Below are 27196 nucleotides of genomic sequence, written 5' to 3' on the forward strand. Positions count from 1 at the left end.
TCCTCTCTAGTTTCCTCTGGAAGAGAAACAGATATTCGCTGCCAAACATGACCAACCCCAGACCTTGATTGTCAGACTAATAAGTATAGCTCTGCAGGCTCATGATTTTTCTTGCACATCTTGGCTTGCGTTGAAACCAATTTTATGTCTGAATGAGGCTGTTATTGCTTTATATAGGTAATTCTTGTATCCCCATGAAATCGAGTTACAAAGAATATTGTTAAATAACATGACTACAGCTAGACTGGTCCAAAACCAGAATGAAGTGAACCGATTTGGTTTTATGTACTAAGCTTTTTCTCCCATAGAGCACACACATCATCAAATGACCTCGTCTGATGATAAACACCATAATACCTTGAACTATCTGAATTTATAAATTATTAGCCTTCTTGCTCTGTTACTTTTTATTCTTAGTTCCTGCAGAGTTTGGGAAAAAAGCACGTGGTGGCATTGCCATGAAATTCTGTGTAGTTCTGTAAAATAAGTCTCTAAGTGTGTGTGTCGTCTTAAGAGTGAAGAATTGCTGAATGACTTGGGAGTAAAACCAAGAGGAAATAGTTAATGCCACCCAGAAGCAGAGTCTAGTCATTACACTGCAAATTCAGTTTGGTCACCATAGTAGGCTATTACATTCTTTTAATAAAAGTACCTTAGTCTGAGTGCTACAACAAGAGGTCAAGGTTTACATATACTCTGGTATATCTACCTGTCAAGCTGAGAATTCTGCAGCTTTAAAATAGTGCTAATTTTTATGCAAGACAAGTTCCTGCTTCCCAAAACATGTCTAATGACCTTATTCGTTATGTATGCAGACTTTTCTTTACAAAAATAAGTCTTACAATTAGGGTTAAATTCAGCTTGGTGTAAATGCAGAGAAAACCAGTTGAATTCACACCAGCAAAATGGGTGTTTCAGTATAGAAAGAGTTGCCCAATTTGTTGCTTCTAAGTGGAAAAAGTGCAATTATTTTTTTTTTCCCCTGAGTATTAAGTTAAAATACTAAAATACTTGAGTCAGAAGATTATTGCAATTTGTGTCCTTTCTTTTGCACATGCTAAATTTATTACTTAGAATTTTCCTTCCCTGCCAAATAAGAAACAGCAGATCGTTTTCTAATCACTTTGTAGCATTTAAATAATGTGCCAATTTGTGGAACATATAAGACACAAGTTTTAATAATCTGGAATATTGGTGTAAAGGTTCTTCAAATAAAATCAACTAGGGGAATGCTGTTTCTGTGCTTTAGAAAACTAAAACCAGCAGTGCTTACTGTTGATCTACCTAAATAATAGTGTAGGAATAGAAAATGATAAAGACAGAACACTTCTTAAACCTGTTTGTCCTGGGTTCAGCTATAGCAGTCATTTTTCTCCTGCTTAGTAGCTGGTGCAGTGCTGTGTTTTTTAACTTTCAGCCTGGGAACAACGCTGATAACACCGATGTTTTTAGTTGTTGCTAAGTAATGTTTATTCCAACCAAGGACTTTCTCAGTCTCATGCTTTGCCAGGGAGGAGGGGAAGCCGGGAGGAAGCAGAGACAGGACACCTGACCCAAACTAGCCAAAGGGGTATTCCATACCACAGCACGTCATGCCCAGTATATAAACCGGGGGGAGTTACCTGGAAGGCCCAGATCACTGCTCGGGTCGGGCTGGGTATCGGTCGGCGGGTGGTGAGCAATTGTATCCTCTCCCCTTGTTATTTCACTAATCATTATTATCATTGGTGGTAGCAGTAGTGGTTTTGTGTTATACCTTAGTTGCGGGACTGCTCTTATCTCAACCCGTGGGAGTTGCATTCTTCCCATTCTCCTCCCCATCCCTCCGGGAGCGGGGGGCGGAAGGGGGGGAGTGAGCGAGCGGCTGTGTGGTTCTGAGTTACCGGCTGGGCTCAAACCACGACACTGTTTTTCATTTATAACTACCATAGTTTAATATTTTAATCAATAAAAAAGTTTGCATCACTTGATGATATAAGTATTAACACAGGTTTGTACAATACCATACAGTATCTGCTAAATAAGCAAGTTTGGCAGCTTAGCAAAAATCATATGATTGCAACATCCATGATTTGAATTCAAACAAACAGCGACTTGTTCCTCTGCAAAGAGTTGGTAAATCAAAGTAGCACACTTCAGGGTTCTGGACAGTGTTTGATGCCAGTGAGTTTGAAGGACATGTTTTTAGTGTGTGGCCCCTGTGCAGAACTGCCCAAATCAAACGATAGTTTCCTTTGAGTTCCTCTTGATGGACTGCAGGCCCAGTAGGGACTGCTGGTTGGACGGAATGTTGGCAGAATTCGGCAGTAGGAGTATCACTTGCTGATTGGTCTGACGCCATTCACTGTATAACTTACAGTGATACCTAAAGGATACCTGAGGAGAGAACAGAGATGCACTGTGTTTAGAGTCAAAGCAGTCCTCCAAGGAATCACTTGGGTTTTGGGGGAAGTGCCTTCAAGTGGAACAAAAGGCAGCCTAATGAGGTGGGATAAAAATGCACATAAAGTAGTAGGGAAAGATGAGACCTACCAGGTAGATGGCTTGTTCCCCAAGTTGCTACAGCAGAGAAGAAAAGCTGTCTGTGCCTTACTTTTTGTTGTTGCCTACCTCTTGTTCCTTTATAACATGAAACATCAGACATCCTGCCTCTCTTTCCCAAGAACTAGAATTACTGGCAGATACTTGCAATGAGAATGAGTTCAGGGTACTATAATGCTGGAAGTTGTTAAACTGACAATGTAATTGGCTGGATGGTGAAGGCTTGCTGGTAGCTAAGCTGTGTGCAAAGACTGACATGGTTGTATTACAGGTTCTACCCTGTAATGCTTTATTGCTAGATTCATCGCATTAAGATTGCACAGATGCAACAAGGTGAGTGTGAGCCATCTGCCAACACGTGTATCTCAATTTAGATTGTCTTTTTTTTTTTCCTTTTTATTGTTTTCAGCTAACCAATTTCAACCTTAATATAATTCTGCTGGTAGTGGAGGAGAAATGACTGATACAAGATAGCTTGGTCCTATATATATATTTTTTTTTTAAATAGCTTACTGCTTATTTTAGTGACAGCCAAGTGTAGTGAGAATTATGTTTAAGAAGATGTGTAGTTTAAAAAAATCCAAACAAATGACAAAACCCTGTAAACTGCCTTGGGACCTTTTAGGTGAAATGTGCCACATGACAACTACTGTGTTCTTAGCTGTGGGCAGGAGGGACCCATGCAGTGAGCACAGGAGGAACCTTCTTGTTAGTTGTTCTGTCTTCATATGCAGCTGGTCATTTGTCACTGATTTTTATGTACCTGAGCCACTTCTGTAGGTTTGTGCTATGCAGAGGGTGCCATCAAGGCTGGAGGTAACATGCTTGGTTTGCACAGGTGGGTGGAAGATGCTGCTGACTGTTTGCAGAGAAGTGGCTCTGTGTTCTGCTTGCTTTCCTACCCCTACAGCAGTGACAGGATGGCTGCTAGTGAGGTATAGAGGGAGATTACGTAATATACATGCCTGTGATTTTATCCTTCAAAACCCTTTCCTTCTTGCAAAAAGGTGTTTTTAACTAAATAAATTATTTACCTTTCTATAAAATCCTACTAGGGACAAAAAAAGACTTGGTTTTTTTAATATGATTTTTATATGGCTGTTTGCTGTTAATGAGGGAAACTTATAGAGCTTTTGTTGACTACACAGTTGCCCAAAGACAGCTTTTCCAACAGATTAATTGATTCCCCATCTTTCAATCTCCTCTGCTGTCCTGGAAGGCAAAGCAGTCTACATCTTCATTTCTGTGGAACATCATATATTAATGAACATGAGAAATCTCTTTAAAAGGCACTGCAGTATCAGCAGGAACCATGGGGGGCAAGGGGAAGGTGGGGAAATGACTGGACAGATGCCAGAATGGACAAACACCTGCAAAGATGAATGCCACGCAAAATGCAGTGACTGCTTCAGAGGAGTGAGCTAGAGTTTAGGTTGAGTTTTCAAGTAGCATCACATAATTTCTTTGAGGAAGGGCTGCATTGTTAAGCCATGCTTTAACTGCTCATTTGTTTAAGGCCTTTTCACAGGATAACCTAGTTAAGTTTGACAGCTTGTTTACAATGGGTTCTTGCCTGGAGGCAGTTTCCAAGTGATGTCAGCTACTGAATTTCAGTAGAGCCAATGTTACTCACCCTAAGCTGTTACACTGGATGCAAAACTTGAGATGCTGAGCAAAGGCCAGATTTACATTGGTCTTTGGCACACTAATATTTGTTCACCTCTTCAACAGGATAGCAAGCAGGGTCTTTCTGACTTACTCTGAATTAATTCAGGCCGGCCTGTTTTAAACCAGCAGTTATGTTACACTGGAAGCTGCAGGGCCAAATCCTGTTGTACTGCAACGTGCTACTTGATCTTAGAGGAGTCAAGATTGTCTGTGAGCGAGAGAAAGCAGAGTGTGGCTCTGAATTCTCAGTTTAAATAGCAGTCTCTGCTTCGTGTCTGAAGCTTGATTTCTGGGAACAGGCTGGGTTTTTTGAGGGTGTGTGTATCAGGTACAGTGATTAAATGCAGAGAAAAAGCAGCAGCATTGTATGGAGAGCTTGGCTGTTTAAGGGGAAGGGATAAAACAGCTTATTGGATGCTAAAAGTAGAATCTCTCCCATTCGCTGCTCATTGGGATAATTATGGTATGTAAATAATCTATATGCCAACTTTTCCCTCATGTTCTGTGTAATTTGCCCCACAGCTCTCAATATATTCCCTGCACAGCCATAACTAAGCAAGCAGTACAGGATTCTCCTATTTCCAAAAATTAAAGGGCAGGTGCTGCTGAAGCACTTGATGGGCCTAGCACTTCTGCGTGTGGGTCCATTCCTTGCTGTGTGGCAAGGGGAAGTGATGCCTCCCCAGTGCAAATACAGGCTGGGGTTTTCCTGTGTTCACTGATGGGTCTAGGCTGCTGAGCAGAGCGGACAAGTTTTTCCCATGTAGGGGAAGTTTGGTTGCTTTAAATCTCTACCTTGATTTTGCAAATCTGCCCTCTGAGAATGTGTGTAAACACTGTCGCTCAAGCCTGTTGACTTAATCTGCAGATATACTTAAACCTCCTCCAACCTTCTTCTGAGTACTAATGCTGTGAGGGCAGTGAGGGCACCTTCTCACTGTGAAGAGAGCCTGAGCTCCATCCCAGTCTGCCCACTGAATTAACCGCATGCTGAACGGAAGGGTTGTTGTGCCCTGAAAGGCTTCCTACCTTGCCCTTCCCTGGTGAACACAGTGCTTCATTAGCCCATCCACCTTCTGCTGGTCTGAATAATAGATCAGAGTGGATTTGCATCTTCCACAGTTCAGTGGACATTAAAGATACAATATTTCAATTAAATTAACCAAGGTATACATTTACACTATCACCATATTCTCAAGGTCCTGTAACACATTTCCTATATGCTTCTGAAGACGTAAAACTTAGTGAATAGAAGGGATTTTGCCACTTACAATGTAAATACAACAGATGATGTTCGGGACTACACTTGAGATGCTGCAGAAATCTTAATGAGCAGGGTCAGGTATGTCCACGTGTCATGGGTAGTTAAATCCAACTACTTAGCCAGGCTCCCCTTTCTAACTTCCAACCATTCTGGTGCTTGTGAATTATGTATATTAGATAAATTGGACAGTATTTGTGTTTCTAAGACAGTCATACACAAAGGAGATTTGAACAAGCTTTGCTTGAATACCTGACTGACAGTACTGCAGGAAATACAAGTGCCACTTCACTACTGGGGTAAATGGCTGTCCTGTCGGAGGGGAGTAATGCTGGTGCTGCTCCACAGAAAATGGAAGCAGAAACACCACAAACAGAAACTACAGGAGGCTGAGGCAAAACTCAGCTTTCCCTACTATTGTGTGCTGCTAAAATTAGCCTGTGGTCCTATATAGATGAGACAGGGTGTCACTGTTACGAATGAAGTAGATGAGATGTTACCTTTCCTAGCTTTCTGGGAGCTAGCTGTTATGTAGTGTGGAGTTTCTGTGTTTTTACCACCACCACCTCTCCTTTTGCAAGCTTACTCTGGGCTCAGCATAGGGGTTTCTTGGTGTGCTCTAGCTCTATTAGTATCACCTTCTCGGCAGCTTATGCTGATCAAAACCTGCTGGATGAAGTCAGCTATACAGCATGTGGCCATACACAGTGTGCATAAGAGCTGGGTGCTAGCCCTGCAGGATCAGTGGCTGTGCTGGCACCATGGGCGGGGTGGTCTTCCCCCGATCAGGGCAGAACAGGCTCGGATGCATTTTTCCTCTCACAGCAGCACAGCCTTGCACCATCGCACAAGCATTTCCCTGTTAGTGTGAATGCTCCCTGTCTGCATCTGCTGTTCCATTCTCCTCCTCCCCTGAGAGCTAAAGGTGTAGAATGTCAAACTCACCAGTAACCTGGGGTTTTCAGTGAACTGCTAGACCAGAGCTTGATAAACACTTGTTTTGGCAGCTGTCCTCTGGGTTTGCTTCATTAATGCTGGGCCAAGTGTTCCTTGGTGCACTGGGGCCAGGAACTGATCTCAGTTTAACAATTTGGCACAAATCAAGTGGCTTTTAGGATGGATCAGCACGCAAGTGACAGCTGCAAAGGCAGCTGTATTTCTACAGACCTGGGCATAAGGTGTATTCTGCTATGGACTTCCCATAGTGCCACAAGCACGAGTAATGGGGAGAGCATGGGATGCACGAACATGTAAGGCTTTTGAATTGTAAAATTGGCCAATGTTGGATTAGAATAAAATCTGAATCCGTTGTAGCTTCCATGTTGTTCACCTAAAGCTATTTTGTGCACTGTGCCTTCACCTGTTGCACATTATCTTTGAGGTAACTCCCTCCCGTAGCATGTGTCTTGGAACTCCATGTTGTCTCCCTCTTGCTAACTCCTCCCGTGTTTGGGATTTGGGAATGATTGACCCCAAATCGAACTGTCTTTCTCGTTTTCCAGAGAACTTGAGTAGTGTGAAACCCAGAGGTTTCTTGCAGATGTAAATTAAATTAATCAGTTCAGAAAGCAAATATAAGCAAAGCTTTGTACAATGGTGCACCTGCTCTACAGCACTCCATCATTAATTTTCTGATTTGTTCTTTCCCTTATTCCTGTGAGGTAAAGAGAAAAACAATACTTACTAGGGTCCAAAATAGGTAAATAGTGAAGAGTGCGACAGTAAGTGCAATGAGACCAACAGCTTCTAGCCTACTACTAAAGTGCAGATGGTTCACTGCTCCTCGCAGACACAACCAGCCAGAGATGGTCGCCAGCGGAGTGATAAAAAAGAAGCACAGCAGGTCTCCAAAGAGAGTCCGTTTCTCATGCTGGGGGCCTGGGTTCCTCAGCCACTGCAGGCAAAATGCAGACAAAGCAAGTGTCAGCACAGGGAGGATGTTTTACCAGAGTCAAGCAGCTTGCTTGCAAAATGCAGACCTGTCCCTTTGAGGAGGGAACATGGACCACATTGGCTGTCCCTAGAAAGGTCCTGCCTGAACTTCCCCCTCTCTCTGCTTGCTGATGTGCACCTCTAGCCACATATGCCTAATGCATTGCTTAATCAACTGTAGTAAAAGCTGCCTCGAGAAGAGGAAGCGTTTTGCATAGCACAGCCCCTGGCATTTGCTCAGCTGTTTGAGGAACTCCCTTAATGTGGAAGGAATCATGCTCTTCTCAAGAAGAGTGCAGAAAATGTTTGTTAATGTTTGGCATAGTATTTTAAGTTGGGTTTTGTTTGGGTTTGTTTTTTTTTTTTACATTCTGCTTGTAATACCAGCAAAGCCATTTTCAACTTGCTTTCAGATTGTGCAGGCAGAGTTGAATGTGCACAAGGTTACTTTTATTAAGAGGATAACCTTGCGTGGAGACCTCATAGGAGCCTTCCAATATTTAAAGGGGGCCTACAAGGATGCTTGGATAGGGATTCTTCATCAGGGACTGTAGTGATAAGACAAGAGGTAATGGGTTTAAACTTAAACAGGGGAAGTTCAGGTTAGATAGAAGGAAGAGGTTCTTTACTGTGAGGGTCGTGAAGCACTGGAACAGGTTGCCCAAAGAAGCGGTAAATGCTCCATCCCTGGCCGTGTTCAAGGCCAGGTCGGACAGAGCCTTGAGTGATGTGGTCTAGCGTGAGGCATCCCTGCCCATGGCAGGGGGATTGGAACTAGATGATCTTAAGGCCCCTTCCAACTCTTAGCTATTCTATCATTCTATGAAAACAGAGTGCCTGAAAGTCAGCTGCTGAAGTGAAGGCTGATTGAAGAGCTATCAAGCCCACACGCCCCTGCTTCTATAAACAGGATTTTAGATAGCAGAAGTGAAAGAAGTTCAGCCTACAACAGTATACTGAGACCTTTTAATAAAAAAACCTCATCACTCAAGTCAATCTTTGAATAGGAAGCCTACCAAGCCCTGCAATTTTTGCTAATGTAAGCTGTGGACTTTGGTCAGAAGCGCTCTGCAGCAATCTTTAATTCTTTGAGCATATACATGGCACTACCAAGGATAGAAAGTATTTCTTACTGGGGACCCCAACCAGTCTGGGAGCCATATGTATTACCCTAGCCACCAAGGGCAAACACACCATGTACTGCACAGGACTCTGTCTACCCCAGAGCCCACGATCTAAGCAGAAGAGTGAAAACCAGGAATGGGCAGCAGAGGTGGAAGGAGCTGCCATAACCCCATCTGCCTGCGCAACAAGAGCTGGGTGCAGGCAGGCGATCGATTCCTAGTCTGGCATGTCCCTCCCAGGCCCCCACTCCGAGAGCGAGGCCATGCTCAAGATAAGGAAAGTCATGCTCCAACCGAGAGCTACTGCGTTATCTGTGATCAGTGCAACAAGAAACCAAAGCTGCTGCAGCTCTGTGCCAGCAGATGTGGATAAGGCTCATGTATCCTTAAACTGTTTGGCCCTCTCATTCCTCACAGCACATTATACGTGGCAGTAAAAGTCCCATCTCCTTAGCTTCAGAAACTAAGGTTCAAACTTCATCCCTTCACCAGTTAATCCCCTTTATTCCCAGCCACGTCATGGTTTTTTCTTCTTGTGCTGCAGCAATTTCCCAGAGGAACAGCAGGACTCAAGAGGTTTGATGAGAGAATAAGGCTAAAGAGTGTTGTGCAAGATAATGAATATTCTTCATCTAGGTATTCTACCCCTCTATTCGGACCCTGCTTCATTTTTTCCTGCTTCATGCACACCATGAAAACAAACAGCAGCATTTATCCCTCCATCTTCATATGTGGTATAAAAACAGTCAAGAAATTGAGTCCAAGCAGGAGCTAATCTGGCACTAGCAGAAAGACACAAATCAGTAAGCAAGTTTGCCTCAGCCTTACCATCTCTCAGATGGAAACGGAAACAGGATTTTTGTGAGGTTTAAGCACAACAGAGTTACTCAGCAGCCTAAGATCTATTTTCATATTTGACTCAGGAATTTAGGACAACACAAAAATACATTCATAAACATTTTTTGCAGGATATAGGCTTTTATTAATCTGAATACTTTTAAAATCCAAAGGATGGGGGAAGTACTTTGTAACTGCTATGTACTATGTACGTAAGCAAGAAGTTGTAAAGGAAGATGCTAGTCAAAGAGGGAAGCTTAATATTGGTTTTTTCCTTCTCAAACAGTGTCTTAAGCTCAAGGTTATTTAAGACACCAGAATACCATGTGTGGTAGGTTCACCCCAACCTGCAGCTAAGCACCACATAGCCACTTGCTCACCCACCCACCGCATCAGTATGGAGGAGGGAACACAAGAGGCTGCAGGTAGAGCTTGGGCAAAATGAGACATACGTTTACATCTGAACAGCTTTTTATTTTATTGTAACTTCATAGAGAAAGCTATAGTCATGTGTGAAAGGCTCGCACCACCTTCCTTGGAGCTTTTATTCAATTTTCTTAAAAATACCCCCAAGGAATGTGTCCATAACAATTCCAGGTTTTATTTTGTTGTTGCTAGACAGGACTGATTTCAACCCTCACCCTTTCAATTGCCGCGAATCCCTGTAATGTGAAACTGCCAAGAAAATGAGAGGAACTGAAAGCATCTGGTGGTGGAGATTCTGCTTTTAAAGGTGATTATGAAAGGATTTCGTGAAAAGTATTTGTTTATAAACTGTGACCCCCAAGAGAATTGCTGAGCACCTGCACTTCTTGATCTCAATGGGAATTGCAGGTGTTCACCACTTTCTCAGAGTAGACCTTAAAATGCCAACATCTCCTTATCTCCGCGCTATGTGGTGGCCGTCCCACCTGTAACTGGGCAGTGAAGAACACACTGCAACATTTCAGAGTCCTTTTAGTGGAGGCTGCATCTTCAAATCACAGCCTGTTTTGATCCTTTCGGCATCCATGCAGCTCAGCTAGTACATGAAATACTTTTTATTGATCTGAGTGAGAAGTAAGGTCAGCAAGAATACATGCATGTGAAGAAGCACACACACTGGGCATGTGTTGTCATCTCTGCCCTGTGATTTTCATAATACACAGTACAATGCGCTTAAGACAGCATTTTATGGTGTGCCACCTAACTTCGTTGAAAATTTGGATAGACAAAAAATAGTGAGACTGCTCCACAGGCTGCCTGCACTCCTTGTGTCTTGTCTGACCCATATGAACAAAGAATCAAATAGAAACAATTTAGATATTAGACGAGACTCGACAGGCAAGAGTAGTACTGTACAATAACAATAGTATTGTACAATAGTAGTATTGTACAATAATAACTCCTCCCCCCGCAATTCTACAGCCTAACCTTAAAAGCTTGTTCTGAAGCTGAAGTCAAAAGCAGTGAATAAATAGTTTGAGTGGCTGTATGGATTTCAGTCACAGCACATATTTATCTCTTGAAGTACTTCTGTTTAGAGTCTAGGTTTCAGTCTTTTCTTTTGGAAATGTGCACTGCCAAGTTTCTTTATAGCTAAAAAAGCAAGTTAGCAAATCCCTTCCTGCAACTGAAACCCATACAACGATCTCAACAAAGTGTTGAGCTGATTAATTAGTGTGGCAGTACAAGAGGGCAAAGAACGAGATGTAAGGCCAGATGCAACTGTCATCTCTGCACTATGACACTCTGAAATCTGTTCTATTAAAATGTGTCAATGCACTCAATTATTTCTGCAATAGAGACTCACAGTAATAATTTCCTTTTTTGGGGGGGGGAAGTCATAAGAAGGGTCTTGTTTGAAGTAAAATGCTGGCTTGCCTGGCAAAGCACTATTTTATTGAGTGCTGTCTTAAAGTGAATAGTGATTCCTGTTCCTGATGCACAGGTGGAGACCCAGAGTAATAAGACATGAATTGACATTAGTAATAGCAGCAAGCACGAATTCAATAACAGGTAAGTGCAGCGCCTGATGCACAACCCACTACTGGCTCATAACTGACTCTAGCGGAAAAACCCTGGAGAATCCCGCCCCTTAAAGAAACGTGGGGTCCCACCTCATCCCTCACAGTGACACATAGCAAATGGGGTCTGCTCAGATGCAAACACCCTCCAAACCCTTGTCTGCTCCCCCTGTTGTCCACGCCATCATTTTGGCAGCGGGTGCTGCTGCAGTGGTTGCATGGTCCAGATGCACTGCTCCAGCATAGGAGCTCTATGCTCAGCCAAGTTCAGCTAAACAGGGCAGGTGCTGCTGCAATAACACAGACTGGGAACTCTGCAGAAGGGCAGCCGCAGCAATCAGTCTGGCAGGACAACACCTTCAGCCATGTATCTCTTTACCCAGCAGATGTGTGCCAAAGCCTGCAGGCACTGGCAAAAGCTTTGTTGAGACACACTGGTGACCTACTGCACTCAAACAGGATTGCTTCAACTGGAAAACAGAAGGGGTGACAGGAAAACAGAAAGCCCACACCACAAGAGGTCCGACTTATTTATCACAGCAAAGTCATGCTCTAAATGCATCTTGGGGCTGGCCAAAAGAAGGGAGAACTGAAAGGGCACATCAGTGAAGGAGAAGTGCTACTGAAGTCAATGCACAATGTTGGCTTAAGAACAAATGGCTAACAGTTGGCCATAAATACCTTTAGGTTAAGAATCAGAAAAAATTTCCCAGCCTTCATACAATCCCGCTCAGAAGAAAAGAAGGCTCAAGGGGGACCTTATCGCTCTCTACAACTACCTGAAAGGACGTTGTAGTGAGGTGGGGTTGGTCTATTCTCCCAAGTAACAAGCAATAGAACAAGAGGTAACAGCCTCAAGCTGCACCAGGGGAGGTTTAGATTGGATATTAGGAAAAATTTCTTCACAAAGAGGGTGGTCAGGCATTGGAACAGGCTGCCCAGGGAAGTGGTGGAATCACCGTCCCTAGAAGTGTTCAAAAACGATGTATATGAGGACTTTAGTGACTTAATACAGTGGTGGACATGGCAGTCCTGGGGAAATGGTTGGACTTTTTGATCTCAAAGGTCTTTTCCAACCTAGTTGATTCTATGATTCTACTTCACAAAGCAGAGTTGAATTTAAATTATTATCTGCCCTAGAAGGATCAGACTGAGCTCTTGACCTTCATCATCCACACTTCCTTCAACTGAATGCAAACCCTGGTGCTCAGGAAATTTAATGTGAGTTCACAAGAGTCCCTGGGAGACTTTTGGTCCATGAGCCTACTACTAACTTCCAAAATTTTACCTTATGTTTAACACTGCACGTGAAACCAGTTATATGAAACTGTCTAAAATCGCCTCCAGTACAAACATACAGAGATGTTTGTTTGACATTGTCAAATAATCTGAAACTTCAGACTCCTGCGATGAGCGAATGGGCTCAGTTTCCTGTTAACTGTTTTATTCATCCTGCCTAAGCAAATGTAACTGGAGACTGAAGAACTGCCCATCTGAAGGGATAGACAGGCTGAGGCATGCACATGACATGCCAGCAAAGTGAAGCCTGACATTTGGAGAAGGAAATCATCATAACAAGCAGCAGCTAAGGACCAGAACACCCTGGAGAAGATCAGACTGGGAATTTATCTAACATAACCAAAATGAGCTGCCAGCAGAAAACTGCCATAAAATACCTCCACAAGTATATGAGCTGCTTCACCATTGCCAAAGGCCGCATCCTGGAAACACTCACCTCTATAGGTCTAACTTCAATTAGATGACTCCACAAATGCTAAGTAAAGTATGTGCACAGTGTTTTCCAGATTAGATCCTAAGGCTACAACCTGTTTCTACTGGGAAGCCCTTTTTAGTTCACTACGTTTTCCTTGGAAAACTGATTTTACATAAATGTTACCAGAGTTATACCAGCAGCAAAGAAGATTCTGCAGAGTATGAAGAAAATCCATCACACTGCTTTTTAGTTAAAGGTATTTAAATAGTTATTACAAATGAAGCTGGGGTCGGGGAAGAAGACAGGAAAGCATTGTCTTCCCGAAACATGTTTCCCTTTGAACTAAAAACCAACAGTTTGCTAAGTTGTGCAATGCAAACCTATGAAATTTCTTGTAGGTCAAATGAAACAGTATTATGTTGTTTAATATTAGTCTGGCTTACTGCTATTCTGTTTTCCTACTATCCATTTTAGTTTATATTTCAGGTGATGCTTGTATCAGGTAAAAGATTTCAAGATGTGTCAAGAAAAAAGATTTTGTGTAACTGTGGGAGAAATAGTATTCCCTTTCACCTGTAAGTTTTTCAAATTTCCCATTCTATTTTGGATGAATGTATTCCCCATTAGGCGGACAAATGTATGCATTCAAGAAAATCAACAAAATCACATTTTGCATTTTACATCAAAAGCAAAGCAGATTGGCTGTTGGCAACACATATTTCTACACATTGCAAATGTCCTGATCTACAAGGCCAAATATATGAAAACTAAAGACATGGACAGATAATGAATGCTTGGTCATTCTCCAAAAAGTCACATACAGTAGAACTTTTCATCTTATCACTTATTTTTCTTAGAAAAAGCAAACTTTGGCTCCTATTGATGGTAGGAAATGCTATCAGCAGGACAGAGATAATAACCAGGCAGTTCAGAACTGTATTACGATGTCCAAAGAAAAGTCACGAAACCCACAGCATCTTGTCTCATCTTGCTAGTCCTTAAAGAATAGCATTTGGCCTCTTCCAAAGCAGCTATTTCCTGTCTGCTCGCTTATTTTCTCGTGGGAACTCTCCTCAACACTTTTTGCCCTTGATCACTAGACCTTTAAATTTAGAACAGATCAGTTACAGATGTGATGGGTGATGGTCTGAAGGCACAGCCTGTTCACTGGCAAGTAATTTTTGCCTTTTTTTTTTTCTTTTTCTTTGCTTTTTTAATTTTTTTGTCAGGAGGTGGTTTGGTCTTGTTTTCATTCTTGCTGTCAGTACTAGGAGAAAGATTTGTGCTTGGGAAAGTCAAGCACTGTAGCAAAACTTTTCTGTAAAGAACATAAAACAACTATTTCATTTCTCTGCAAAGGAGAGAGAACAGCTTGTTCTGGTCTCTGGATTTTTCCTCATTAGGTATGAGCAGAGTATGGTATTCAAGGTGTAAAAAGTGCGTCTTGAAGAAGTTATGTTTTTAAAACTATATGTTTTTAAAACTCAGACATACTTCTACTGGAAAAATACACGGCTGTTTCAAATTCTCCCAGTGTAACTTGGGCCTCAGGGGCATTTTCACAGCTGAAAACAACTAGGTACAAAAGCTTCTTCATCACCTTGCCCTTGTTATTCTGCCCTTTTTTGGGTCTGGAAGGGAGGGAGGATGTATATACTTAACTTATCTGCTCCCAGCCCTAATGTGCTGTATTAACAGCTGCAGTTCCTCCAAACTTAGATTCATGAAAGTTTTCCTTGTTGGTGACTATGCTGAGTCACCATTTTCCTTCTGGCTTTAAGAGAGATCCTTCTACAAACTTCGTGCAGCACATCTGGGGTCTCTTCATTACAGCAATTTAATGCTGATGACTTGCTTCACTGAGCGGTAGAGAGGAAAAATAAGTAGAAAGAATCCCAACAGATAAAACCAGATGATTCAATGTCTTGCACAAAAAGTAAATTAGTATTTCAGTGTAAGACTTCTGGAATTTTTAAATTCTAACGTAAGCTCATCTTAACTACTTCATGCATAGATGTAGGTTTTAGGGGTTTTTAAATTTATTTTTCTTTATCAGCATGAGCTCTACAGCCAGCAATAGATCGGGAAAAACTGAAGTTAATATCTGCCCAATATTGTGATGATTATCCTGACTTTGTTTTTTCTCCTAGTCATGCTGTTTCACTTACGAGTTTTATATTGTTAATTAAAGTGCTTTCTTTTTGTTTGTTTGTTTGAAAAAAATGAACCATTAAATAGCAAATCCTGGTTGGTTTAAAACATGTAAATAACCTACAAGCAATACAACGCTGACTTATATGGTCACATAATGTTCTTATACATATTTATGTTGTAGCTGTTTGTTTTCTAAGTATTTTATTGCACATAAGTACATTTCCTCTGCCATGTTTTGTATCTGTTTCTGTACTAAGCCAAGTGGAAGCAACATAGATGCAATATGGAAATTGAAATGAAGATGATATATAATACTCATATAAAGCTTGCCTAATCTTCATGGTGAAACATAGCAAAAGCATCTACGTGAATAATGTTACAAATTTCTATAGTGCATTTCTTCCTGTGGATTGGCTGCACTAAAAAAAAGCAGCTTATATAAAAGTGGAAGGTCTATAAAAGTGACTAATGGAAACTGGTGCAGTTTGATTGCACTGTGTTTGTTTTGAGATCCTTCCATGTTTGTCATGAGAAACATATCTCTACACATATCAACCACCATATTATAGACTTTCCTCTCCTCCAGTGTCTAGAATTTCTACTGCTTCAGCTTGGGTCCTCTGTGTCAAATGTAGCCAGGCTCTCACTGGCAGTGTGGTAACCAAGACATGGGAGAGAGAAGTAGGGCTACTCAGCAGCAGTTGCTCTTTTCTTTGAGGTGCATCATCCCTAGGTACATTCATAATGAGATATCCATGTGCCCATGTACAAGTCCCGCACACCTCTAATTTCCAGTAGACTGTACAGGAGTGCTGTGCATTTAGCGTATGGTATAAGAGGTGGGTTCAGACTTTGCCTGCACTTCCCGAATTGAATTTTGTAGTATCACGAGGCTTGGGACATTGGGGAATGTGCGTATACCGGTAATGTGTAAATGGACAACATCTTTTGGATTACTTGCAAATAGCTTTAATTGACTGTAGAGCTGTGGATGTATCTAAACAATGCCCTTACCTGAAGGAGGAGCCCTGAAATCAACTGAAATGGTTAGGCTTCCTTTGCTCATGCCTGCCAAGTACCTCAATAGCAAAATGTTCTCTAGCAAAAATGTGACTCCAAATGGCAGCTCCAAAGATGATACAGAGAGCTTATGCTCCAGTAGCTTATGTCTGATTGATGTTGGTGGTCTCAATTTCCTCTGCCAGAGCTTGCCAGGCACTCTCCAGAAGGGAGATAAACAGAAGGACTCATTGATCTTCAGTATGATAATACTCTTTTTCTGTCACAATCCATCTCTTGCTCCTTTACAATATATCACGTTCTCTCTAGTGCAGCTGTTATAAATAAGTTTACAAGTGGCTCAGAAATAGCAAGTTCCAGGTCCCAGTGAAGAACAGAGGAGCCTGAGCCCAGTCTCTGAGCAGAAATCCCACCAGAAGCAGGGATTTCCTGCTTAGCTCAGTCCATAAGCATGGCAACATAAGTGCTGAAAGCCAGGCAGGGCACTGCACCTACCTGCAGTGCATTAGCCATCCATTTACAAATGTCTATGAAGGCTCAACAGAAAGCAATTCTTACTGATAACTGTAAAATCACACAGGGCACATTTGACACATGTGGGCCAACAGTATGGAGACAAGGAATTGTAAAGGAGACCACTCCTTTTGGCTGACCAACCTTTGACAGACACCTGTAGAGAAGGTGAAATGTGTGCATTCCCTGCTGCGTGCTTCTTTGGCTTGAGGCAGGACAAGTCACAGAACTCTTCCACCCAATGTAGCAGGAGGCTGTAAGTGGTGGATAGCAACGAACAAATCACTTTCCACTGAATGCTGAAGGAGGGGTTAATCCCCACCATAATGCCTGATTCATGAAACACAATTCTTCTGGGGAAAATAATCTGAGTTAAAAAACAAAGTGGACGAAAAATGCCTGAAACTTCATAACTGCAATGTTGAGAGGATCAATCTGCCTGACAGACTGCACTACCATTTCCTGCCTCTCTGGTTGGGTTTGGGACATCAGTTAGCAGACTGTACATTTCTTAGGAGATGTTTCTCCCCCAGACAACAAAGACATGTCCTGTGGCACAGATAAAGGAATGTCTCCCTTGAGAAGCACATAGTTTGAAACTCAGTTGACCAGAGAGAAGCTTATGATGGAGAAAACATATGAAGAATAAAAGAGAAAATCGAGGTCAAAATGAATGCTATTTTTCCTTTGCTTCTCCTCACAAAAGAAACCCAGGAAAAAGCAGACTGCTGTGCATAAGCTAAGTTGGGGAGAGAAAGCAAAGGTGAGCTCCCTGCATTTTTGCATCCTTTGCATGATGTACGCAGAAGGCAGGATGAGGTTCCTAGAATCACGGAATACCAGGTTGGAAGGGACCTCAAGGATTATCTGACACAACGTTTTTTAGTTGTAGATATGTCCCTTGTGTCTGACCTAAAGATTTCCCGTTCAAGTGCGTGGGCCCACATTCTTAGTGTGAACACAGGTGGCAGAAGCCATCTTGCAACAAATTCTTATTGCTTTAATTTCCTCATGAACTAATGGCAAGCTAGCAACATGGTGGGAGAGGGGAAGTGCAGGGGAAATGCAATGGATTCACTAGCCTGTTCTGATCAAATCATGAAGCACGGCACAAAATCCTCTGCTGCTTCCACCATAATGTACACAGGGGAGGAAGGAATATGGCTGAATAACCAGCTGAGCCACTTACTGAATAAGCTTCTATAGACAATGCTTTACAAATGACTTTCTGAGTATAATAGCCCGTCTTTACCTCCTAAAATGCATTGGTAAACTCATGACCTCCACTGAAAGGACTGCTTACCACTTCCATTATCTAGTTCAGAGGAATCTTTGGAGAACTAATTATCTCACTAAGTGAAGAGAACTCTGACCCCACACACATACACACACATGATGGAGTTAAAAGCAGGTGGCTGCTCTGGCTTGTCATTTGAGCAAACATTACAGCAGGTTTTTGTGAAAGATTGTCCTACTATACCTGATGATAAACTTCCCTCCATGCCCTAACACTCTAAGTAATGCAGGGAGACAGATAGGACAGTGCTTTTAGGACACAGAAGATGTAGGAATCTGGAAACTTGCATCTGCTTTAGTCATGCTTTGGGAAATTTCAGATTTGCTGTTATTATTTGCAGGGGGTTCTTTTTATTTCAAAGCACTGTCTATTAAACAGGCACAAATTTAAGGGTGAGCTTAAATTATACTAACAGAAATAAAAAACTTTGACTCATATCCATCTGCTTAATTTGTCCTTTTGTGTATAAGTCATCTTAGTTACTCTTTGTCTCTGCTGCTCTCAACTTCAAAAGTACAGCTTCAATTCCCTTCTAAACTGAAAACATACTTGTGTAAAATCATAACGGACTTAAAAAAAGTAACTTGCTTTTTTAATGACCTTTTGTGCAACTGCATGTAATAGTTGATTACTGTACTAAAATATTGTGGGTATAGTAGCTGAGAAGCAGGAAAAGATTAGGTAACAAAGAGAAAAACATCAATTAACGTGTACTATATTTCAGAAATGTTCTTGCACCTGGTTCTTACTAGTCCAGCTGAGAAAAAAAGAGCTTTGCCATTATTATTGTTGTTATTATTATTGTTGTTGCTATTATTTATTACGTCTTGTGTCAAAAATAAGCCTTGCTTTATCAGGGAACGATCAAGCAACCAGACTCCCCCAGCCTTGGAAGGATTAGCTTTGCTTTCAAGTTCTTCAATCATCATTAGCTCTGAACAGTATCATGTCCCATCTGTGTAAAGCAAGCCTCATGAGCAGTTGTTTCAAGGGAACACCTTGAAGAAGTTGGACTCTAAAATCAAACTGTTTACTTTGCACTGCCTCAGCATCACTTATCTTCCTTTACAGAAAGCAAATTCAGAGTGGCATCGTGTTTGCACCAAAACCGCAACTGAAAACTGCTTGGCGCAGGCTCAGAACAGCTGTCCAAAAGATGTTATCATCCTCATTGGAGGGTGATAAAGAATCAGTCACAAAGATTTTGTTGCTCAGTCCCTAACAGCCTGAGAATACTCAACAGCAGCATTTCTCAAACTGGGACCAGGTTCTTGGAGGAGTCTGGAGTCCGGCTAGAAGCACCAAACAACAAGCTGGCCTAGGCTTGCTTTGGTTAAAGCTTGACAAGACTACAGATTTTGTGCTAAATACTGTGTCATGTATCTTCTTTTTCCTGATCCTAAGGAAGAATGAAGATATTCTTAGCCTTAGACACAAAATGCACATTTCTTAATCCAGCATAAGCAGTTTTGGTAGTCCTCAGTGAGAATTGCTCACCCCCTTTCTGCATGGGCCTCTGACCCACTACCCATAGTCAGTTTTATCCTGTATCCTCTCCTCTGTGAATAAAAGCGACACAAGATGTGTCCCGTCCCCCTCCCCTGTTTTTAATACCATATCTCCTCCAACCAGTCTGCTACAGTTCACAGGAGCAATGAGGACGCACAGGAAAGACACACTGCCCTGAAGCCAAACTTAGCATGTAAGTGCCTGTGGCACCAGCCGATACAATAAGATGCTTCTCATTACTTCTGAAAAATGTTATTTGTAATTCACTTTTAATTCCAACATAAACCATAATTTTTAAATTTTTACAGGGTTTTTTTCAAATTAAAATAGGGAGGCGAAAGATTATTAACAGTGTAAAGATAGTGATTTTGGTTTTTTGTTTGTTTGTTTTTCCTGCAGAAAAACACTCAAAGCTGGCAAACTTTATGCAGTCACAGAGCATCTATAGTTGGCAAAAACTGAATTGTGGGAGAAACAATTGTCAAATTCACTGTTGAGTCTAGTACACAGGCAAAGGAGGTCAAAAAGTCACTAATGGCTAAATATGCCAGACACCAAGTAAGAACTACTCCTTCTTGTGGGCTTGACATGGAAACTACGTTTCTGAGGCTCCTTGGTTTGTTACCGCTCCCTCAAAAGCAAGGAGAAAATATATTCTTGACCTATATTTAATACTGATGCTTGTCTCATTCCACAGAAACTGCTACTTACCTCTCATCCATCCTCTACCAAGCTGGCTGGTAGACTAGGAATTCACTGTACACTGTTCCCCACACCTTCACTCAAGTTTACAGTGAAGCAAACCCATCAATCCCATTCTTTTCACTTGATTTGATGCACTTCAAAATAAGAGTCTTGTTATTTCTGCCCTTTCCCTCGCCTCTTGCCCTCATCATGCCAATCCCCAAACTCACAGCTTGCTTTGGCTTTGGCAGAGCTGCAAGGCCTTTGTGTTGTCTATACAGAAACAAACATGATTTGCACATTAAAGATAAGGTTTTGGGGACATGCCCCATGTACTGACCTCCACCAATGGCCTGTATTTGCGCTCCACTGCAAACCTGAAGTGGCAGAGTTCACAGTAGCTGGTGTTTGAAGATGTCAGCCAGCGCTCCAGGCAGCTGCGGTGAATGGTCCCCAATGTCCCTGTACATTTGCAAGGGGAAAGCAGGTCTTCCTGGCTGCTGCCCTCATGGCAGATCCTGCATATTGGCTGGTCATTAAAGGGGCTGCTGGAGGAGAAAGGAAAATTGTTGTGATCTCCCTTCTTTCTCTGCGTGTCACAAATTAACAATCGGGACACATTTGCAGCTTGCGAACTTCGTTCTGCAGTTGGTACACCAACCTGCTGGCTGATGGTTGCAGGCACTTCAGTATTCTTGTTTAAAATATCTCTTCTGTTGTGGGGGGAAAGTAGAGAGGGAGAGTGAAAAACATCAGAGTGGCACATAAAAGACAGATGACCTAGCGTTTCTGTACCTTTGTATTTTCCAACTCTTCACAGTGCAGCAATGCAGCCACTTCAAGAAATCTCTAAATGCATCAGGGAAGTTTTAAACCTGCCTCAGCTGGTCCCCTCTTATGCCAGTGATGATCTGTGCCACCTCCTTAGAGCTACAGGGTAGCAATCTCTTATGCTAGTAATGATCCCCTGACCTATAGGGTAAGCTGTTTTCAGTAATCAACAGCAAAGGACTACTGGACCTGAAACAACAGCACAACTTGCCCTGCAGTGCTCTGAAAGCAGGGCCACAACTTCAGGCAGGTGTGTGCAGGCAGGAAGCTCTTGTCCCTCCGGAGGGTTTCCCTCTCTTTGGGACAACATCTCATAAGCAGCTCAAGAAGCATCCAAACACATCCCTCCCTCATTGCTGCCTGTGGCTATTTCTCCTGCACTACCTCCCCCAAAGCACCCACTTTCCTGTTGGTGGGATGCTAATGTTCAAAGGAGATGGATGCTCCTCCTGACAGTGAAAACATAAGGACTTTGATTTTAACTACTAAGATTCTCGATTTTACAGAGGAATTTTTTTTGGAAAGGAAGGCAGCACATGGCTTCTCAAGGTGCTCAGGCTTAGGGCATCAGGAGGAAAGCAGGAGCAGGCTACAAGCACCGGTGCTGCTGAACCATGAACTTCACTGCAGCTTCAACTCAGCCACGACTGCCAAGGCTGAGAAAGTCAATCTCTTGGCTGAGGTCTTGGAAACAACTCTTCCTACCACGTACACCAGCTCAGGTGATCTCCTCAGAGAAGTAGGTTTTGTCACTGTCACTGACAAAACCTCATTAGCAGGTAGGGTATGGTGGCACACAGCTGTTCCCTCTGTCCCTCTTCTGGCTCTTTGCAGGATGCCCTGGCTAGACCTCACTCAGGTGTAACTGCAGGAAAGTCTAAAGAAGCCAGGCTGTTCCTTTCAACCTGCCTGTTAAAACAGTAAGAAGTTGTGCTCGATACTCTGCACACACACCTGAGCTGTGCAAAATGCACAGGTTTTAAAAGAGTTGCTACAAGTTACGGGGAAAAGACAGCCTTTCAGGTGTCACATCACACATGCAGCAGCAGTTAATAATTTCACCCTTCACATGAGTGCAGTGAACTGAATTATACTATTACTATTTGCTGTTTTGTGAAAAGCGAGGGCTACTTCAAGACCCATGCAGTCTTTCCAGCTTCACACCAGTGAAATAGAACTTCATCCTGACCCACGTATCAAGACTAGATATGGTCAAGCCCTTAAGCATCCTCTTTCTTGCTTCTGATGAAAACAAAGCCAATCCAAAGCAGGCTTTCAAAGGCTATAGTTTCAGTGTATATTTCACCACTGAAATCTGCCATTCTAAGTTGACAGAGCCGCTCTCAATCACTTGCAATAGCTGAAGAAGCAACACTTGTGTGTGCACCTCTGCTAGAAATAGCTTGTCTGTCTGCTAACCATGCTGGCTTGGGAAATGTGAAGGAAACTTGCCGTAGAAGTGCTGGCAGCATCACACAGGCTAAACACAGCATCCCATGCCAGCCAGCACCTGATGGAGGCTCCCACCATCTATCAGGGCAAATTACTGCAGCTGGCACACTTGAGCAGCAGCACCTAGACAGCTTGCTTCCTCATTCTTCACCAAGTATAATGGTGAGGGTTTAATTATATATGTAGCGCAATCATTACAAAGTTAGGACAAGGTTACAAGTTACAAGTGTACCATGGTAAGCCCTCATGAAACACACCACCACATCTCCCCTTCAAGTACCTGTGCGAGCCCATGAAGGGAAGGGGTTCGTGCCACCCCCCACATACCTCTGTGTGGAGAGGGTCCGCATGACAGAGGAGAGCAGCTGCCCATCCTTGGTGGACACTGGCATGACATGCTCCAGGCAGCCACTGCCGTTGGCTCCGGGCAGGGTCTTGCTGGTGGGTGCTGGGGGGTGCAAGTGCTCTGGTGGGACTCCTGGTAGGTATCTGCTGCGGTTCGTCCTCATGGTGGTGGGCAGCAGGTCCCCATCTACAGAAGAGAGAGTACAGGGCAGTAAGGCAGAGGGAAGGAGCACTTCCTTCCCTGTCTGCAACTCTACCACACTGATCAATACCAGGTGTGAGATATAACATGTCCCCTCCCTGGCCCAGCCCTCCAAATGGCCACAGGGAAGCTTACAGTGTTACGTGTCGTGGAAAAACAGCAACCCGGGGCTCTGTGCTCCTTTTTCTATCTGTTCTCTGCGGACTCCTGAAGTTATGAGTGATAAGTGGAAAGACTGAACCGCTTTGTCTCTTCCTCCCCAAATGCTACAAAGGAATATACAATCTTTGTATTGTGTGCTTTTAAACTTAAAGACTGCCCCTGTCCATCAATGTTATCACAGGAGAAAATGACCGATGAGCTCCAAATCCCCTGTGAAAACACTCCACTGCTGCTAAGTGCCTTCCATCACCAACTCATGCAGAGCACAGACCTGACAAATAATCCTGTATAGGGCTTTTGTCACACAGACCTGCTTAATAACAGCCTGTGTGCAGTAATAATTTATGACACAAGGTGAGGTAGAAATCATAGCTTCCCTGTGTCTTTCCTCTCTTCTTCGCATTTTCTTCCATCACTTAAAGTGTATTTTGTATGATGCTTTTAACTGTGGTAATTGGAAAGCAAGGGTTATGATGACAACCTGAAAGAGCCTGGAAACGTAAATTCTTGATACCTTTGTGCGATGCTCCTTGGTGGGCGCGCCTGTCTGTGAAAAGAGGCTGCGTGGCTCAACAGGCAGAACACCGGCCCATGTGCCTGCAAGCTTGTTCTCCAGGTTTGTTACCGACAGCACACATACAGGGTGGACTAACCCCTCTGCAAAAGGCAGAAAGACTTCCTAGCATGACTTGAAACGCTTGGCTACAGTCACATGTAAATGCTACAGGTTACTACTGTGATATTCACATGTTGAAATCAGGCATGTTTGTCTGCACTGCATTTAACCCTCAAGAAAAACCATTTTGCATCAGACACCGCTGTTGCTTTTGTAGTACCAGTACAGCAGCAGAAACCTTGTAATTTGATTTCATTGGATTTCAGCAAATGGCAGTGCTAACTTCCTGAATTATCCTGAATGGATGGATGTCTTTGGCAGTAAGGTTTTGTAGCATGTGAGGATGCTGTACCACAAACATGCAAGCTTTCACACAGGGACTTACATTCTTAGAGAGGCAACTAAAATAGCAAAATGCTTGCAAAGTGTTTGTTTTACAGGATTACTTAAGCTATTTTCAGACCATGCATACCCCAGAGAGCAAACTGGCGGCTGATAAGACAGCTTACAGGGGAAATCAGACTTGCCCTCATTTACACTGAAAATGAAGCAAATGGCTGATTTAAAAACCATTAACACATAAAAGATGCAGGGTTTTTAAGAGAATAAGAGCCACAGACTCTCCAAGGAGACCATGGTATCAGCAACATTTTAGTCTTAAAATCCATGCCTAGACTGTTTAATAAGAATATTCAGCAGCAGAGTAGCTGCTTCATTAAACTTAAAAAGCCTAGGCAATACCATGCTTACAGACTCATGCTACAGAATTATATATTTCTTTTATGGTTGCTTCACTGACCTCATTAAGTACAAAACAGCAGGTTTATTGTTGTATATAAAGTGACCATCCAAGCCTTTTACAAACAGATCCATCAGCCACTTGATGAGTTCAGAGCATTTGCTGAAGCACCAGATGATGCAACTACATGTAAAGCTTTAAAGCACACCAGAAATAATGTAGCTATATCTCAGCAATTATGTTAATTCAAATTTCTGCATACAGTACTGCACTGATATCCCACTTTGGCATACCACCAACATATTTTCCTGATTTCAGAAGAAACATTTTCATGCTAAATCAGTGTATGTGTATGAAAGTAATACAATTATAGAATTAAATAATATGTACTTTAATACGGACCCCTGTGGTAAATAATGAAGGTTAATTGTTCTGAGAAGCACAGAGATGCTATGCAAATCTAAAGTCAAAGCTGACAATAAGGACTGTAAATCTTAATATTCATAAAATCCCAAAGTCAGTATTTACCCAAATGTATGTATTATTTTTTGTCAGAATGTTTTTCACCTGAAAGAGGTAGAAATCTGCCACAAATATCTTAATAGAAGAGGAAAAATGAAGAAGATAACCAAGAAGATGTGTTTACATGGTATTTAGGGAGAGATGAAATATTAAATGGGGGAAGTCAGAATATCAACATTTATTTTGGATGCTAGAAAATTCAGAGAAAAGTGGCTGAAATTGCCATGATGGATATATGTTTGAAGAAATCTAGTAAGTAGCTCTTTTTTTATTTTCTGTATTACTACACCCGCTCCTCTTGCACATCTCTTGTCTATCCAAAATCTATTTTAAGACTGCCTTACTACTGTAATATTTAAACCAGATCTTTTCCGTCTTCTAGTTTTTCTTTTTTTTTTTTTTTTTGCTTTGCCTTTGGTACCAGTCTCTGACTCCCTCTTCTCATCTCCATGACATGAGATCTTGTGATGGCAGGTGGCAAAGTCTGTCTTTTAGAGTGACTCTCCAATTTCAGCATTGATAAGTATCAGCACTCCCGCCATAACTGATAGGTATATAGTTCTTGGTATATTTCTTCTATTTTCTTGTGCAATTACTTCAATCAGCTATATAAAAAAACTCATTTTCAAGGATGTTTAATGATCCCAAATTGAAAAATCCTGAGATAAGAGAAAATCTTTTAGTGTGTTTATATATGCCAGTTTATATATCTATCTATATAGAGAGAGATATGGGTTTATGGGTATCAGAGTAAAAGTAAAGATACTGCATGTATTTTTTTAGTGCCATAAGTTGGGGGAGAGGGAGAAGCTGTTAAATTCTCAGAGCTGTTCTGTGTCCTCAGAAATTTCAAATTCCTGGATGGAAAGAGGTGCGTACAGGTTTTCCTGGTGGGAAGAACAGCATTTTATAATCACTGATAAGATTGTCCTGTTTGTGATTTACTCCTTCCGCTTCATCCACTGACTTAAGGAGTAAATATCCCTCAGTGAACACTGAAAAGTCTCACATATGTTACTGTTACTTTTGCATTCAGCACTCTGGCTGAAATGAATTTAAATTACAGACACGAAAAGCATAAGTCTCAAAATAACAAGTCTACTCCCTTATTCAATTTACACAGTTACAGATGCAGATGGTCACAGTAGTTTGTAGATATCTATGTTATTTCCTCAAAAAACCGACAGGCATTATACACAGAGTTAGTAAATTCAACCTAGCTCTCACTGTGAAGCAAGAAACTACAGAAGAGAAAGAGATGCGGTGTACTCAAGCAAACTGTCTGAGGCCATGGTGGAGCTGGGTGGAAGGTTCAAGTGCAACCTACATCCTTTGCCATGTAATAACACATAGAATAGATATATACAGAATATATAGAATAGCTAGATGCTATTCTAGCAAATGTTAGGGATAATTTACACTCTTTTTTCTCTCCTCATCTGATGGCTGCTACCCCCAGTGTTAAAATCTAAGTCAGCATCCTCTGATTGTTTTGCCTCTCTCTGCCATCTCCTCCCTGCTACATTTTTTAAATAATTCCAAAGTCCAGACCACTTTCTAGGTCTTCTATAGTCATTAAGAGGTATCTGGAAGTATTTTTTTTATTCTTGACATTATATGAATTATATGAATGAATGCACATATTTTTGAAAAGTGGCTTAGCCCCACAAACAGATGCCTCCAAACGCAATCTTTGTTTCAGAAACAAGCTACTTCTTGGCTTAATCAACTGCTGATTATTGCTAACGATATGCCCCCACTCAGCTCAAAAAACATTTCTTTATCTGCTGCAAGGCATTTATAGCACATCTTCTTTCTCATGCTTGTATTTCTTTTTAAAAGCTAACTTTTTAAAAGGTAGCTTCTGTATTAAGGGAAACCATGAGGCTCAACAAACGCTAGTGAGCAAGGCACTGCTGTTCTTGTTGAATTACGCTCGAATATGAGATGTTAAAAACTAGCATTACTGCCCTGAAAAGGAATTTAATGAAGAAACCATCTATCTATATTTACAACAAGCACCTACAATTGGAATCCTTGTTTCAGTCTCTCTTATTGTGCAAGCAC

General features: G+C 42.0%; 1 protein-coding gene across 5 annotated transcripts in view; it reads right to left on the reverse strand.

Annotated features, from left to right (window-relative positions):
- Positions 1–1453: 1453 nt before the first annotated feature.
- The window catches only part of MARCHF3 (membrane associated ring-CH-type finger 3), a 78256-nt gene continuing 52513 nt past the window's right edge, over positions 1454–27196 (reverse strand). For 2 of the 5 annotated variants that reach the window (XM_030470153.1, XM_030470152.1), the window contains exons 3-6: positions 22871–23075; positions 20601–20808; positions 7155–7364; positions 1454–2376 (exon numbers count right to left, since the gene is read on the reverse strand). In XM_030470153.1, the coding sequence (XP_030326013.1) occupies positions 2218–2376; positions 7155–7364; positions 20601–20808; positions 22871–23075 (782 nt within the window). In that variant the 3' untranslated portion in view covers positions 1454–2217. Of the gene's footprint in view, positions 2377–7154; positions 7365–20600; positions 20809–22870; positions 23076–23766; positions 23910–27196 lie in introns of all 5 variants that reach the window. The other 3 variants (XM_030470156.1, XM_030470155.1, XM_030470154.1) reach the window with 3 other exon arrangements.

The sequence above is a fragment of the Strigops habroptila genome, chromosome Z (assembly GCF_004027225.2).
Source record: "Strigops habroptila isolate Jane chromosome Z, bStrHab1.2.pri, whole genome shotgun sequence".
Lineage (NCBI taxonomy): Eukaryota > Metazoa > Chordata > Aves > Psittaciformes > Psittacidae > Strigops > Strigops habroptila.